At 41.3% G+C, this 16,218-nt stretch overlaps 1 protein-coding gene across 9 annotated transcripts in view; it reads right to left on the bottom strand.

Annotated features, from left to right (window-relative positions):
* ric8a (RIC8 guanine nucleotide exchange factor A) overlaps positions 1 to 11,646 on the bottom strand; it is a 34,957-nt gene extending 23,311 nt beyond the window's left edge. For 3 of the 9 annotated variants that reach the window (XM_031904934.1, XM_031904940.1, XM_018095320.2), the window contains exon 1: positions 11,432 to 11,645. In XM_031904934.1, coding sequence (XP_031760794.1) covers positions 11,432 to 11,524 — 93 coding nt within the window. In that variant the 5' untranslated portion in view covers positions 11,525 to 11,645. 9 annotated transcript variants of the gene reach the window in all.
* Positions 11,647 to 16,218: the final 4,572 nt, after the last annotated feature.

Here is a 16,218-nt window from a genome sequence, read left to right as displayed (position 1 = left end):
CCACAAATTCCTCATTCTAACCAGTTTTATCCCACTCACCATTATATCACGTGCATGCTGATCATTCTATTACATGAACTCTTCTGTTCTTTCATTCCCTATACAATCATTCTGTCCCATGCAAACTCATTATTCTTTCATACAAACACTAACAATTCTATCCCAGGTTAACTTTCACCATCCTGTTCTGTATATCATTTTATCTTTACTTGCATTCATTCTATCCAAAGCATCTTATATTCTACCGTGCATAATCATGCCATTCTGTTTTACAGTATTCTGTATACATCTCAGCCAATCCAAAACATTCTTCTCATTTAATCCAATCTGATCAATTCTATCAATCCCGCTCTGTCCAGCCCATTCTCCCTATTTTAACATGTATATTTACTTTATCCTTTCCTGTTTTATAAAAGGGCTTTTTCCCATAATCTAACAAGGATATGCTTACAGTTATATCATGCGAATTGTCTTCATTCTCTAATGCCCATTTTAAAATAATCCAAACAAAACACTGTATTCCACATGTACTCCCTATTCAACCCAGACATTTTTCCCTTTTAATTGTACATTTTCTCACTATACTAGGGAGACATTTCAGAAAATACATTTCATAGCACATTTCCCAACTAAATGCACAGTGCATTCGTATTCCCTCTTATGCATGCATTTCAGTTCCCTACGGGAAAATCCTCTTCTGTGAACTGCTGACGTGAGTACTTAGCATCAGTAATCAGCAGCAAGCCTTCACTTAATAAAAGAGGCACCAAGCAATTTATTGCATGCAATAAACCTGTATGCCATCAAGCATCTTACAGGCTAGAATGAAAATTAATCTTAAGCCTTATAAAAAGGTGATCCCTTCTATCAACTGGAAGAGGTGAATTGAATGTTGTAACAGTATGTCTATTTGAGAACAGGGAAATTAATTTGCAACCCTCTAGCCTCTTATTGCCCAGGGATGTAAAGTGATGTAGTTCCAGATCGAGGGCTGCAAGTTTGTTTGTCGTGATGCAGAGTCTGCAATACAATAGTAGGGAAATATGGAGCCTATAGTAGCAGTGGGATAATAGCCTCTGGGAAGGGACTGAGGCTGTGGGATAGCAGGTATAGTAGGGAGAGATGGTGCCTATAGTAGCAGTGGGATAATAGCCTCTGGGAAGGGACTGTGGCTGTGGGATAGCAGGTATAGTAGGGAGAGATGGTGCCTATAGTAGCAGTGGGGGATAATAGCCTCTGTGAAGGGACTGTGGCTGTGGGATAGCAGGTATAGATGGCAGAGATGGTGCCTATAGTAGCAGTGGAGGGATAATAGCCTCTGGGAAGGGACTGTGGCTGTGGGATAGCAGGTATACATGGGAGAGATGGTGCCTATAGAAGTTGTAATGAGTTAATGACCAGTCACAGGAACTTAAGGAACTATATTCATGTACTGTCACTTGCCCTTTAAAAAGATGACTGACTTCAAACACTCTTCTAGTTTTCCATGAAAACAATTATACAGCCAAGACATCTATTTCATTGCCCTTAGCAATCACTGGGGAACAATTAAAATTGTTTGTCAAAGTGAATTGAAAGAGAGATGTCCATGCACAGCGCGGCTTTCAGTGATCACCTTGGGGACTTCGCTGTTAAGGCTTTCAGGCTACAGAAAGAACCACCACATACCTGAAAAACGTGAAATGCTGAATGTTTGTTTCATGATTATAACAGAGAACTGAAGCCAACAGGGATTTAATAATGTAAAACTTGTTCAACAGTGTGTCTGTCACTGAAGCCCAGAATGGAAGGCAATGGTGGTGCTAGGGAAGTATTCTAACCTTTAAAGCAAAAGGAATGGTAACAAAAGGCCACATTTGGAGTGGACAGTTGGGTACTGTTGACCATTTGGAAAGAAATGGGCTTCTCTGCATCTATGAACAGGAGCAGTTATCAACACTATACCCTATACCAATAAACACAATAATCTATAACACTGTGATCCCCAACCAGTGGCTCAGGGTAACATGTTGCCCCCCAACCCCTTGGATGTTGCTCTCAGTGCCCCTAAACCAGGCAGTTATATTTGAATTCCTGACAAGGTGGCAAGTTTTGGTGGGATAAAAACCAAGATATACTACAAAATAAAGCCCCCTGTAAGCTGATAGTGTGCATAGAGGCTGCCTAATAGCCAATCTTAGCCCTTATTTGGCTCCTCCATTAACTTTTATGATCCTTGTGTTGCTCTCCAAGTCTTTTTACATTTGCCTGTGGCTCACGAGTAAGAATCGTTGGGGACCCCTGCTATAACATATATAACCTATAGCACAGCAACCAATGTTCGATTTTGTGCAGACAGCTGCAGGTAGAGCAATGGAAGCAAATGAAACCGGAAGTGACAACACCTTAAAGCTGGAAATGATCACATCACAAACCAAATGTGACATCATTAGAAAGCGGCAAGTTTAAAAAAGAAGCAAAATTAGCCTAGATTAAGAGCCCCGGCCCCGACCCGAAGTCCTACCCATAAACTGCAAAATTTCTGTTTTTTATGGGTAACCGGCTGGCTTTCTATCTAATTTTCAACTCTAATGTCCAGGACCAAAAGGCAGCTGCCCTAGTTCCTCATCATACAATTTCAAAATATACTTTATGTATATACAAAAAAAAACCTTATCGCAATGCAGGTGGAAAATCAAATTACTAGGGGATGAAACATGGCAGGATATTAAACTGTGGCCTAGACTGTTCTTTAATAGAGCCAATTAAGCAGTGACTTAGCCAAGAGTCATGTTTTACCTTCTGGCAAGTTCACAGTTATAGAATATTATTAGGCTGCTACATTTGCACATCTCCATACTCAAAGCCGCTTTCTCCAAAGGTGTGTAAATTCCTATGGATTTAAAAGCTCTATCAAATGAATGTCTAGAATGTTTTCTGTGTTACATTTAGTATTGACATCAATAACAAAGACTCCTGGCAATGGCGACACAGTGTTGCCACAGACACAAGTGACAAGAAGCTGCCACTGATTTGCTGCCACTGTTTTGCTGCCACTTAAATTTGCCTCTTTATAGACTTTTAGGCTGATGCCACACGTGGCGTTTTTACGCTGCGTATTTTCTAATTCTCTCGGCGGCTGAAAAACGCACAAAATCAACATCCATAGAAATAACTTGAAAAGACTTGAAGGAAACCACACAATGCGTAAATACGCTAGAGAACGCCTTACCATGGATTTTTCAAGCGTCGAAATACGCCGTTATTTGCACAGCAACCTATTCCTATGTATACACAAAGGCAGATGCCAGACCTAGCGGAAATACACTGCGTTTTTTACTATTTCGCACTATTAGCACCATGGAAACAGGATTTGCTACATCACCAGTACTAGGCTGAAAAATGCCATAGTCAGGTGTGGCTTGTGCTGCGTTTTTAGGCTGAGAAAATACGCAGTGTAAAAACGCCACGTGTGGCATCAGCCTTAGGGTGAAGACACACAGAGCTACCAGTAGCAACTACTTTTTCACGGCTACTAAATGCCAGAAAATTTAGTAGCCACGACAAGTAGCGGCTACTAGTAGCTCTGTGTATCTTCATCCTAACTGTAATCACTTTGACCCTCCCAGTGCACCTGTGGATCAGAAGATTATTGCTCATAAACTCATTAGGACCAACAGCATAAATTCAGATTAAACCAAGGCCGCTTAATACAGGTAATAATACCAGCACAGTATACTCACATTCATACTGATGCACATTATATTTATATATCATATAAATATATCCGTAGTTTAACCCTGCACACTTTCACCCACACTCCCTAAGGTAAGGGTTAATGTACATAAGGGCCACTTCTGTCACACAAGCATTATTATTGCTATGTAATGAGCTAAGCTGTAGCAGGGATTACTGAACCAACAAATGTCCATCAAGGACAACACACACACTCGCAAACCCTTCCCTTCCAACCCAGGCTGCAAATCAGCAATGTTAGTACAGTAATAATGTCTTAAAACTAAAAATGTTATAGTTTTGCAATGGTCACCACTGTAAGATTATAAAGATATTATGTATAGATGAGATTAATACTGTAATTATTCATGAAAAACCATTAAGCACCAAACCTTAGCTTGGCGAGAGCAAGACTGCGATATAAAATTATTAAATGAGATACATGACTGACGGTGACAACTGAGGTAATGCTTATTTTTTCATCAGAAATGAAATTCCATATAACCAGTAGTGGTGACCTGTACTCCACTCCAGCTAGGCACTGAATATGGTTATGTTGCTTCCTATGAATAGACTTCCAGACATTGCACCCAGACAGTTTGGGACTAGTCAGTGAGTGTTCCAACTGTGGCTCTTATAAGATCTTATGTATAGATAAAGTTGGCCAGATGTGTGTGTTGCATTCTTTTAGCTACAGATAGCCCTAATCTAAGCAACTTTATTTTTTTTTTATTAATCTGTGATGCCTTTTTAACTGCCTACCAGGAAACAGTGAGCCTGGCAACCAAAAGCAGATTTCTCTGTGCGGCTACATATTTATTCTCCTTTCTATTGCTTATCTGACCAGCTGGCCAGAAAAAGGCAGGACAAAATGAAGAAACTACTAAAGGTTGTAGGAGGTGCTGGGAGTTGTAGATCAAAAGTGTCTGGAGTTGCGGATCGTTAGTCTATAAATGTCATAATAGTAAGCATTTACCCCACAGTCTCTTTATGCTCTGCTAACTCGGTGCGTCATTAGTTGGCAACACAAACAGACAGACACAGAAGGGTGACAGCACAATGGAGGAAACACTCATTGTTCATTCCCACAATGCACTGCTTTGGAAGGTTTAACATTGTTTTGTCTAGATCATACGCTATTTACTCCACCACCACAACAATGCTGAATCCCCGTGTGACTGCTGAAACGCTTTACAATATTTATACACACTGTCTGAACATGTGTGTAACATACAACACAGCATAGATCTGTAACCCCTGCTGCTAAATGTCAATTTGCAGCATGCCCTCATAAAGGGAATATAAACCCAAAGATACAATACTGCCTACTAAAAAGAAAATCTCTCACTGTTTAAACATTTGTTTCACATTTTGAATGGTTTTAATGATACTCGTCTGTCCCCCTTCTCCACTCATGATTCTGTCTCCTGAAACAATGTAGCAGAATTCTTGCATGCTTCTTCATAGGTCTGTTAACCAGCTGCCTTCTGCTACATTGTTTCAAAATTAAAAAGAAAAAAAAGGGACCAACGTAAAACATAACTTTAAATCCACTGCAAATGTTTAATCAATGTATATTGGAAAGTTACATTTTCTGTGAGTGGGTAAACTTTTATTTTGGGGGGTTTACATCCCCTTTAAAGGGAGACATTAGATAAATGAAAAAAAACCTTAATTACATAGGAAATTATAAATAATATATGGTGCTGGTTTTACTTTGCTCTAAAAATAAATATATATGTAAAAATGGCCCCTTAAGGGCTCTGGCACACGGGAAGATTAGTCGCCTGCGACAAATCTCCCTGTTCGCGGGCGACTAATCTCCCCGAAATGCCATCCCATCGCCGGTGGGATGGCATACGCGGTGGCGTGATTTCAGTGAAATCCCAGTGGGATGGCATTTCGGGGAGATTAGTTGCCGACAAACAGGGAGATTTGTCGCAGGCGACTAATCTCCCTGTGTGCCAGAGCCCTTATTGGAGCTATAGATCCTATCAGATGTCTGTCTGTGTTTCAAATGAGGGGCGGGCGTGTCCTAACGGTCCCTGCCAGAAGTATAGTAGGAGGGGAAGAACCAATCACAGCCCTGCAGTCACACAAGCAAAGACAGGCTTCAGTTCCCTATCAGGTCAGCCTAGTGGCTGATTGGTTCCTATCCTACAGTGCCTGTACTGAGAGCCGCTGGCCCCCCTGTACATCCAGAGAATTCAGCCAGCAGAAGGTGGAACAGATGGGCAGAACTAGTAGGGTTTGGGGGGAATTTCTCAAAACAATCCTTCTCTATTTAGAGGAGACCAATGCACTGGTACATTCTTAATTTTAATGTATGTCTCCTTTAAGCAATGGGAATGCTTCCATTTGGTTAAAAAGACAGTACTACATGCAGAATATGGGGTATGAGAAAAATACTGTGTCTTTTACATCTGCCTTGCTTGGAATTCCAACTAGCTGCTAAGGTCCCACTTACCCTAGCAAACGAACACTAGTCAGGAAGTCAGAACAGAAGAATAGAAAGAACAAACCTGACTTGCCATCCCAAGCCTCACCTTAGCTATCAGGTAAAGTGGTATTGACGCCTTAGTGTTTTGACACTATCGAGCTTGCTTAACTATAAACATAAACATAAAACCAGCCAATCGCCGACACAGCACTGATTTCAGCACAAAGTGCGTGCATCTTCGAGGGTCATGCACATTGTTGTTGGCCCTGATGTAGTCCCCCATGTTTTGCAGTAGGCAGTCTTTCTAAGGCTCTCTTTAGTCTGAAAAGCACTGGATTGTAAGTGTGATATAGACATAATGCCCAGCAAAAAAAGAGTAACAAAAGCCTGCGGGGAAATGCAAGATTCTAACTGCCACCACCCATTTCCTTCCTCGTGGCAGCAAATTCCAATCCATCTCTAGAGTTTCTCTCATAGGAAAACGTTGCTGCCTAAGGAAGATATTGGGCACAAAAGTGGTAGTTAACCTTTAAATTAACTTTTACTATGATGTAGACAGTGATATTCGGAGGCAATTAGCAATTTGTCTTGATTTTTTGTGGTTTCTAAATTATTTAGTATTTTGTTCAGCAGCTTTCTGGTTTGGAATGTCAGCAGCTATTGGTTGCTATGGTCCAATTTACCCTAGTAACCAAGCTTTGGTTCCAATTAGAGACTAGATGATGGATAGGAGGGGGGGCTGAATAGATAAGTAGTAACAATAACAATAACATTGTAGCCTTACATGACTTAATATAGGTTGCCAGGGTCAGTGGGTCTCATTTAAAAGCCACAAAGAGAAAAAAGATAAAGGCAAATAATCCAAAAAATAAATAATGAAGTATAATGAAGACCAACAAAAAAGTTACTAAGAATAGAACAATGTATACTTGTATAATGTATACATACTAAAAGTTAGCACCTTTCTTCATCATCAGTAATTTACCCCTAAGGTCTTCCACATTATATGTCCCACTACTTAAAAAGCAGGCAATCATTCTCTAAGCATTATAATACCCAAGCCAGGATTTTGTACATAAAAATGCACTCTAAGCATAATCTGCTTTTAATCCCCCCCACAACCCCCATAAACATGTTCAATGCATGTTTGACCTTCTATGGATTTTTTAATAAAATCTTTAGGTCGATGGGGACTAGGAACTACATTTGTAGCTACCTATCCCGGTGGACCCTTGGCAAATGGGAGTTGTCAATCACAGAACATCCCTGTTGTAAATGTTTTTTTTTTTTTTCAGAATGGCCCATTCTCCTGTTCCATCATAACGTTATGATTATTCTGTATATTTCTGCCCAGCACTATCGCTTATAAATAATACATGATCAGTTGCATGACACATGGCGATGGTGGTACTCAGGAGGGAAATCTCCATGCTGCACTAAAAGCTCTTCCACTTCTTTCTAGAACCTCCTTTCCAGAGAATTCTTATGGAGAATTTCCATTAAATAACATAAAAATAAGAGATGCCCCTCTCTCCAGAGGGATTTATTATGGCTGTTATGCATTATATTCTGTTTGATTTCCTCTGAGCTTGAATATTCCATTTACAGTGGAAGCGACTCATGCAGAGACAACTTCCCCGGTGTTTAATGCTGTTAATTATTGATGTGCACATTGTTAGCCATGCCTTTTCTTAACTGAAGCAAGAATTTGCTGAACAGTTTAGTGTTAAAGGGGATGTACTTGGTCTTTGATATTAAAGATTTGATTGGCCACTGAATACCTCATATTTCTAGAAGGGAACTAATAAGGCTAATGTATTACCTAAGAATAGAATATTACAATATGGCAATATTAGGCCAGAGATTAAAAGCTCCATTTGTGAGCTACTGTGCATGAGTCTTATTGGCTCAAAATCCTGTAGTGATGCGAACACTCAGTTTCAGATAGGATCTCTGACTACTGTGGTCTGAATGCTCTTGTTATAAAAATGGCTGCATGTTCAGCAGAACTATTGGTTTGTCCCATTCATCAGGGCAGAGTTCCATTAAACCTGGCTGTACTTTAGAACACGCTGCAAAATAAGCCCAATTATCTCAGCGACAGGGGATATATATTGCACAAGTAGGATATGGAAGAAGTGGGGAAATCATTGATAGATGTTCCAAGTAGGTCATAAACAATAAAAAAAGACAACATGGGAATTAATATTGATTGCTGGTGATTAAATGGTGGTTAATGCGGTTAGAGCATGTAGTACTTTGGTCATGCTCTGGTTTGGTGTCCCACAAACCCATCCCCGGAGTCTACATTTTATACAATAGTATCAATTATAGGAAAAATAAAGCCTAATTAATACCACAGCATGTCACATGGCACTTTCTCAGTCGGTACATTTTCCATACCAGGCATTTGCCATTAAACTCAATGGGTGATCAACACGACTGGTCAAAAAAATAAAAAATGAAACTTTGCTTGTTGACATGTTTGTAAATTTTCCCCATGTGTGTGGGTTTCCTCCAAGATGCTAAAAACACATCCTGGGCCCTGGTATAACTAGCCATATTGCATGTATGTTACTGGTACCTATCAAACCCTGTTTAGCTAGAGCCACACAAGCTGAAAATAGCTAACAGTTCTGGAACAACATAATAGTCCCTCTGTTCTTTGCTTTAACCATAATTTTATCTCCCAAGAGGCCCCTCTGATGCTGTGTAAACACTTTTATAGCCAAATCTAAAAATCAGGGGTCACATGTAAGGCTAAGCTCTATCTGATATAGCCTGAATCCGTCAGGAGCTGGGGCAGTACTGGTCAGGAGCTAGGGCAGCATAGTGATACTGGCAGGGATGCACCCAGGAAATTATTGTTGACATCCATCCTGGAATCACTGCTATAGGTGTTACCACACTTGGTCCAGCCAATAGGGATGCCAATATTTCATCCTGAACCCCCACAAACCTGCAGGTAAACCATAGGTTTTAGACCTGTTTGTGCATCACTAGTGCCATGCTCTTTAACACATTCCCTATTACCTTAAGGGTGAAGACACACGGAGCTACTAGTAGCAGCTACTTTTTCACAGCTACTAAACGCCCAAAACATACCCTGCCATAGACAATACTAAGAATTGCCTCTGCTAAAACACATGTTGAGACTGTTATCAGGAGATGATCAGCATTGTCTTTTAGTAGCCACTACAAGTAGCTGCTACTAGTAGCTCTGTGTCTCTTTACCCTAAAAGTTATTACCAAGTTTGCATGTTTACATAGTTATGGCCTCAAGACTAGGTCCAGACTGAGTTTTAAAGAGCCCCTGGCATTTCAGGTACAGAGAAGCCCAAACAGACCCCTTTAGGCCTAATAAATAGCGACTTTGGTCCCTGGAAACTTAAAGGGCATGTCAAACCTCAAAAATAAAAATTTGCCTAATGAAAGAAAACATAATTCTAAGCAACTTTCCAATATGTTATGGCATGTATATGGCAAAGTTGCTTAGAATTCAGCAAAAAAAACCTATATTCTGGGTTGTCCTTTAAAGCAACCCCTATGGCATTTGCCAGTCCAGCTCAGTTCACTTATAGGCTGTCTTAACATGGCGCTCCCCAACAATGTTTTATATGGCAATATTTAATGAAAATTATTTTGACCCAGAGTGCACAACTAAAATACCCAAAACATCTTCAAGGGAAAGTATGTCCCCAAACTGCATAGTTGGGTTGGAGGCTGCCAGATTTGGCTGTGTCAGCCATTGTTTCTGGTTTCAGGATCAGCTTTCACCACTCATGTATGTATGTATGTATGTATAACTTTATTTATAAAGCGCCACAAGGGTACGCAGCGCTGTACAGTCTTACTCATGCTTCTGCTAGGCAGTCAGAACCAGGAACCCGGAATAGATGCTGGAAAACATGGCAGCCCCCAACCAAAATTGTTCTTTCCAACTTGCTAAAAGCTGAGGCACCTCATATCTTCTCTTATAAACTCACTATTATATACCTTCCTATAAACTTACTGCCTTGGCTCATATACCCCCCACATACTTTCTCTTGGCATACCCCCTCAAATACCTTACCCTTAAAGGAAAAAGAAAAAGGTAAAAACTAAATAAGCTTTATCAGAAATGTCTATGTAAATACAGCCATAAGCACTCACAGAAACGCTGCACTGAGTTCTCTGTCAAAAGATTTGTTGTGTCTGTTTTCCTCTGCCAGAGATAAGCAACTCTCTCCTGCTCCCCCCTCCCTCAAGAATGCTAAGAACTCTCTCCCCCCCTTAGGAATGTGGATCTGAGCCAATCAGCAGGAAGCTTCCTCATAGTCTTACTAACTGAGCATGTACACTGGTCTTGCGCTTGGTGCAGGAGTGAGGCATTATGGGAACTTTCTTTACACAGCTCAGCGTCTTTTCTTCCTGCTTGGCTTCTGATCATCTGAACGGGAGAAATATGGGGAGACTTAAGGGCACTATTGAGACAACTGAAGGTATGCCTGCAGCTTGAGATTAACTCTTTACTAGCCTTTCCTTCTCCTTTAAATACCTTCCCCTTAAATGCCTTACCTCATTTGCCTCCCATATATCTCTTCATACACCTTGCCTTACATACCTCCCATCAATGTTCCCTCTCATCTGTGCGCCCTACAGACTGTGGTGCACACAAAGAATTTTGTATTTATTCTGACCTGAGCACACTGGTTTTAAAAATCCACACACAAGTTTCAAATTTGTGCGCAAAATCTTTTTTTGCACACATAATCAAAAATGAATTTGAGGGAACATTGGCCCCCATATACCTGCTCTCATTAACTCTCATGTACCCTGCCTCATATAGCCCCTTATACTTTCCCATCACTAACCCCCAGCAAATACCTTCCCATTATATACCTCCCATATATGTCATATATATACCCTGCCTCTTATATACCCCCAAATACCTTTCCCTCATAATATTTATATTATATACAATAAGCTCTCCCACCAGCTCTTGCTGAGAAATCACTAGCAGCATAACAAAAGAAATGGACCTTAGAGCTGCAGCTCAACAACAACAGATGGAGGGCCCCAGATAGGAGATATTACAATTACTACCACAAGACACAAATGGCAGCAGTACATACGGTAACTATCTGTAGGGTTTCAGTGAGCTGCTGTTCATTGCCTCACCCACCCCCACTATAGGGTCAATGAGCCCACCAAGCACACGCTTCTCGCTCAGCCATAGCCATAGCCAGCTCAGACATAGCCAGCCCAATCATAGCCAGCCCAGCATCCCCGCCTCACCTCTTGGTTATACTCTGCCAGCGCCTTTTGCACCAGCTCCTGGTCGCCACTCTCCAGCTTGTCCAGGAGGGTACCCGGATCCATGGCTGGCATGGAGGCTGCTCGCTGTGGCTGATGCAGGAAGTAGAAGCTAAATGTGATGAGACTGCTGCTACTGCTGATGCTGCTTCTGCCGCCGCCGCTGCTTTCTCTTCTGCTGATTGACACGGTGACGTCAGAGCAGGGCGGAGCCCGCACCGCAGTATTAGTATGAAGCCCCGCCCACACAGGGCTCACACAGGCGGAAACGTGAGGGGGTCTGTGGCACCTGCTCCTGTGGGAGACCAGGGAGGCTCAGCCAATAGCCACTGAGCCTTATTCTGCTTTATTCCCGCCGCAGCCCGTCTGTGTGTCCATGCATTGGGCAGGGCAGGCTTTAGGCCTTCAGTATATACGTCGGGGGTCCAACCTATAACGTTAAAGTAAAATGTAGTTGAACAAGAGCTTATGGGTTGGCATTTTGAGTATACAGAGGCCTAAAACAGCCCCCTACCAGCCTGATATATAGTGAGCCCCTTGGCGTTTGCCTATTATAAAGGCTTAGATTTTTTATTTGTGTAGAGAGAACAGCATTTACAGTGGTGTGAAAAACTATTTGCCCCCTTCCTGATTTCTTATTCTTTTGCATGTTTGTCACACTTAAATGTTTCTGCTCATCAAAAAACGTTAACTATTAGTCAAAGATAACATAATTGAACACAAAATGCAGTTTTTAAATGAAGGTTTACGTTATTAAGGGAGAAAAAAAACTCCAAATCTACATGGCCCTGTGTGAAAAAGTGATTGCCCCCCTTGTTAAAAAATAACTTAACTGTGGTTTATCAATTTCAATTTTCAATTTCAATATCAATTTCTGTAGTCACCCCCAGGCCTGATTACTGCCACACCTGTTTCAATCAAAAAATCACTTAAATAGGAGCTACCTGACACAGAGAAGTAGACCAAAAGCACCTCAAAAGCTAGACATCATGCCAAGATCCAAAGAAATTGAGGAACAAATGAGAACAAAAGTAATTGAGATCTATCAGTCTGGTAAAGGTTATAAAGCCATTTCTAAAGCTTTGGGACTCCAGCGAACCACAGTGAGAGCCATTATCCACAAATGGCAAAAACATGGAACAGTGGTGAACCTTCCCAGGAGTGGCCGGCCGACCAAAATTACCCCAAGAGCGCAGAGACAACTCATCCGAGAGACCACAAAAGACCCCAGGACAACATCTAAAGAACTGCAGGCCTCACTTGCCTCAATTAAGGTCAGTGTTCACGACTCCACCATAAGAAAGAGACTGGGCAAAAACGGCCTGCATGGCAGATTTCCAAGGCGCAAACCACTTTTAAGCAAAAAGAACATTATGGCTCGTCTCAATTTTGCTAAAAAACATCTCAATGATTGCCAAGACTTTTGGGAAAATACCTTGTGGACCGACGAGACAAAAGTTGAACTTTTTGGAAGGTGCGTGTCCCGTTACATCTGGCGTAAAAGTAACAGTATTTCAGAAAAAGAACATCATACCAACAGTAAAATATGGTGGCGGTAGTGTGATGGTCTGGGGTTGTTTTGCTGCTTCAGGACCTGGAAGGCTTGCTGTGATAGATGGAACCATGAATTCTACTGTCTACCAAAAAATCCTGAAGGAGAATGTCCGGCCATCTGTTCGTCAACTCAAGCTGAAGCGATCTTGGGTGCTGCAGCAGGACAATGACCCAAAACAAACCAGCAAATCCACCTCTGAATGGCTGAAGAAAAACAAAATGAAGACTTTGGAGTGGCCTAGTCAAAGTCCTGACCTGAATCCTATTGAGATGTTGTGGCATGACCTTAAAAAGGCGGTTCATGCTAGAAAACCCTCAAATAAAAAGCTGAATTACAACAATTCTGCAAAGATGAGTGGGCCAAAATTCCTCCAGAGCGCTGTAAAAGACTCGTTGCAAGTTATCGCAAACGCTTGATTGCAGTTATTGCTGCTAAGGGTGGCCCAACCAGTTATTAGGTTCAGGGGGCAATTACTTTTTCACACAGGGCCATGTAGGTTTGGATTTTTTTTCTCCCTAAATAATAAAAACCCTCATTTAAAAACTGCATTTTGTGTTTACTTGTGTTATCTTTGACTAATAGTTAAATGTGTTTGATGATCAGAAACATTTTGTGTGACAAACATGCAAAAGAATAAGAAATCAGGAAGGGGGCAAATAGTTTTTCACACCACTGTATATGCTAAAGGTCTCTATACATCCAACTATAATTAATAAGAGTACTAGTGGCCTTCTAGTTCTGTGACTGTATAAAGGCAGGATGATTCAGGGACCTCTGGGATGTCTTATAATCGCAACATGCCCTTAGGATGCCAGACTCTCAGTACTGCTACTATGTTCCTACACCTGAACCTTCAGGTAACATCATGGTGAGGCCCAGCCAATGACTCCATTAAAGGGGGCAGAGGCTAAAGTTGGAAGGTCTAGTAAAATCACCAGCTGGACCTGCCACCCACCCAAATCCATGAGTGCAGCGCCCCTTTTGTGACCTGTGCCTGTTAGACCACTGGATATACCTGCTGGTCCCACGGATTTAGGAGGCACTTGTGCTCTGGCTTATCTGCAGCTCTTGCTGACTCAACATACTCTAAGAACCTTGAAATAACTCTTACTTACCTCAACTTCAGTGCTGCTAACTCTTCTCTCCTCAAAAGATTCTTTCAGAACAAACCAAGTGCAAAAAGTTGTTGAAACCTCTACTGAGTTTGATTTTTTTCCTATGTTGTAGATGAAATGCATCTGGAAGCAGAGTGGGTCAGACTGGCCCACTGGTCACCGTTAAAAAAACGCTAGGCCCAGTCCTTTTGGGCCTATATTGTCCGGTAAGTAGTGGGAGGGAGTAATGCGGCTGTGGTAGATTAGCGGGGGCGGGGGCAGACATATTCTGTGAAAATTTGTAGTTGGTCTTCATATTTTATGTTCTGTGATGATGATTTGGGGATAAGCAATAAAATGTAACATTAAAATTGTAGCCTGACAAGAAGTAGTAGTAGCCCTTATATGAAATCCAGAAGAGGAAAGCAAATTATACAGAAACATAATGTAACTAGTAATCTTCTTTACCCCCACCCCTTCTTCCCTTCTGTATCCCTCATTTAAATGTTTCAAAATAAAAAATAAAGAATATTTAAAAAAAAAAAAATTATACAGAAACAAAATAAAGTCCAGTTGAAAAATTGCTAAGAACATCAAAATTTAACTTAAACATAAACTAACCCTTTAAAAAGGTCAATCCAGGGCTTTTGAAGAACGCCAGCTCGAAGGGACTTGTAGAACAGCCAGAATACAGAGATAGATGACCAAGAACTAGGTACTTTGAGCCATACTAGTGCCTAGCAATTACTCTGACATGGGCAGCAGTCGTAGAACTGACTCAAAGATCTTGTTTTTGTTGCTTTAACAATGGGTTTTGGCACATCTCAGTGCTCTGATAGTAGGCCTTGATGGCAGCTGGCAACTGTTGGGTCTGTATATGGGGCCCTCCTAATGGACTGCCTGACCAATATGAGGGCAAAAATTGACCAGATCTGTCTGGCAGGTAAGAATATGCCATTGATGAGCTGCACCTGTACCTTGATCCTCAACGGCTCTCCGTAAGCCCAGGTGCCAAAAGATCAAATCAGTACAATATGGCCAAGTATGAAGGTAGGGAAATTGGACAAAATTGCACTCTTTTGGCGACCTAGCCACATACACCCAGCTTTAGTCCCAGCCAGATTGCAATTGTAAAAAAATATTGTATTCAGAAAGCACCCATCCCCCTTACACTTTCCTAGTTAATAAATATAGGGGGGTTAGGAGCTCCCCTACCCCATCTTATCAGGAGCTCCCTGTTACTCGTAGTGTTACATAAGTAATAAAAATGCCTCAGCATTTTTTGTTTAATTTCCCAGTGAATAAAAAGGAAAATCCCCAATATTACACCAACGCATTTCTTCCTTGTGCTGATTTCAGCTGGCCATGTTCCCAGGGCAACACTGTTGCCATAGTGACAGAACAGCTGGAAATTGGTACCCTCATAAAGATGGAGATGCCTAAGACTGTAACTATGAAATGGCAAGGCAGAAACCAGCAGTACTCAGCAGCAGGTACTGGGAGGCCAGTAAATATTATGGTGATGACAGTTATTAATAGGAAAAAATATATAACAGAAAATATGGGGATATTTTTTCAGAAAGGTAGGCAGAAGACAATATTGTTTTTCTGCAATTGCAATTTCTCTTTATCTTTTTTAACAAATATTTACTACAGTGAATTATACAATGAAGTGCCACTGACTGTTAGCTGTTAAACTCATTTGTATGGCCAGGCTGCCAACTATTTACTCAATTTGGGCACTCAAATTGTGGGCAAAATTTATTGATTGGTTGGCCTTGGTTGGCCCATCATATAAGGGACCTGGGCAGTAATCACCTAATAGGATTTTCCAGCCTGCCCAATAGATATCTGAGCAAGCCTGGATCAGATTATGGTCGTGAAGGGAAGTGATTCAGGCCACTATAAAGGCTCATAGACTGGCTGGTGACCAATTAAGAAAATCAATGCAGACAGCCAATATGTGCCTGAGTATGGGCCCTACTGAATATTGCTGACCAGAGATACAGTCCTACAGATGAAGTTGATCTACAGCTCCTAGCATTTTCTCAAGACCTGATCCAAAACCTATTTTTGAACCTCAGCTAAAAATCAGGAGTTGCACAGCAGGGTTGGCCAAC

Source organism: Xenopus tropicalis, chromosome 7, assembly GCF_000004195.4.
Source record: "Xenopus tropicalis strain Nigerian chromosome 7, UCB_Xtro_10.0, whole genome shotgun sequence".
NCBI lineage: Eukaryota > Metazoa > Chordata > Amphibia > Anura > Pipidae > Xenopus > Xenopus tropicalis.
Note: the sequence above shows the minus strand (reverse complement) of the source record. Positions and strands in the feature narration are given on the sequence as shown.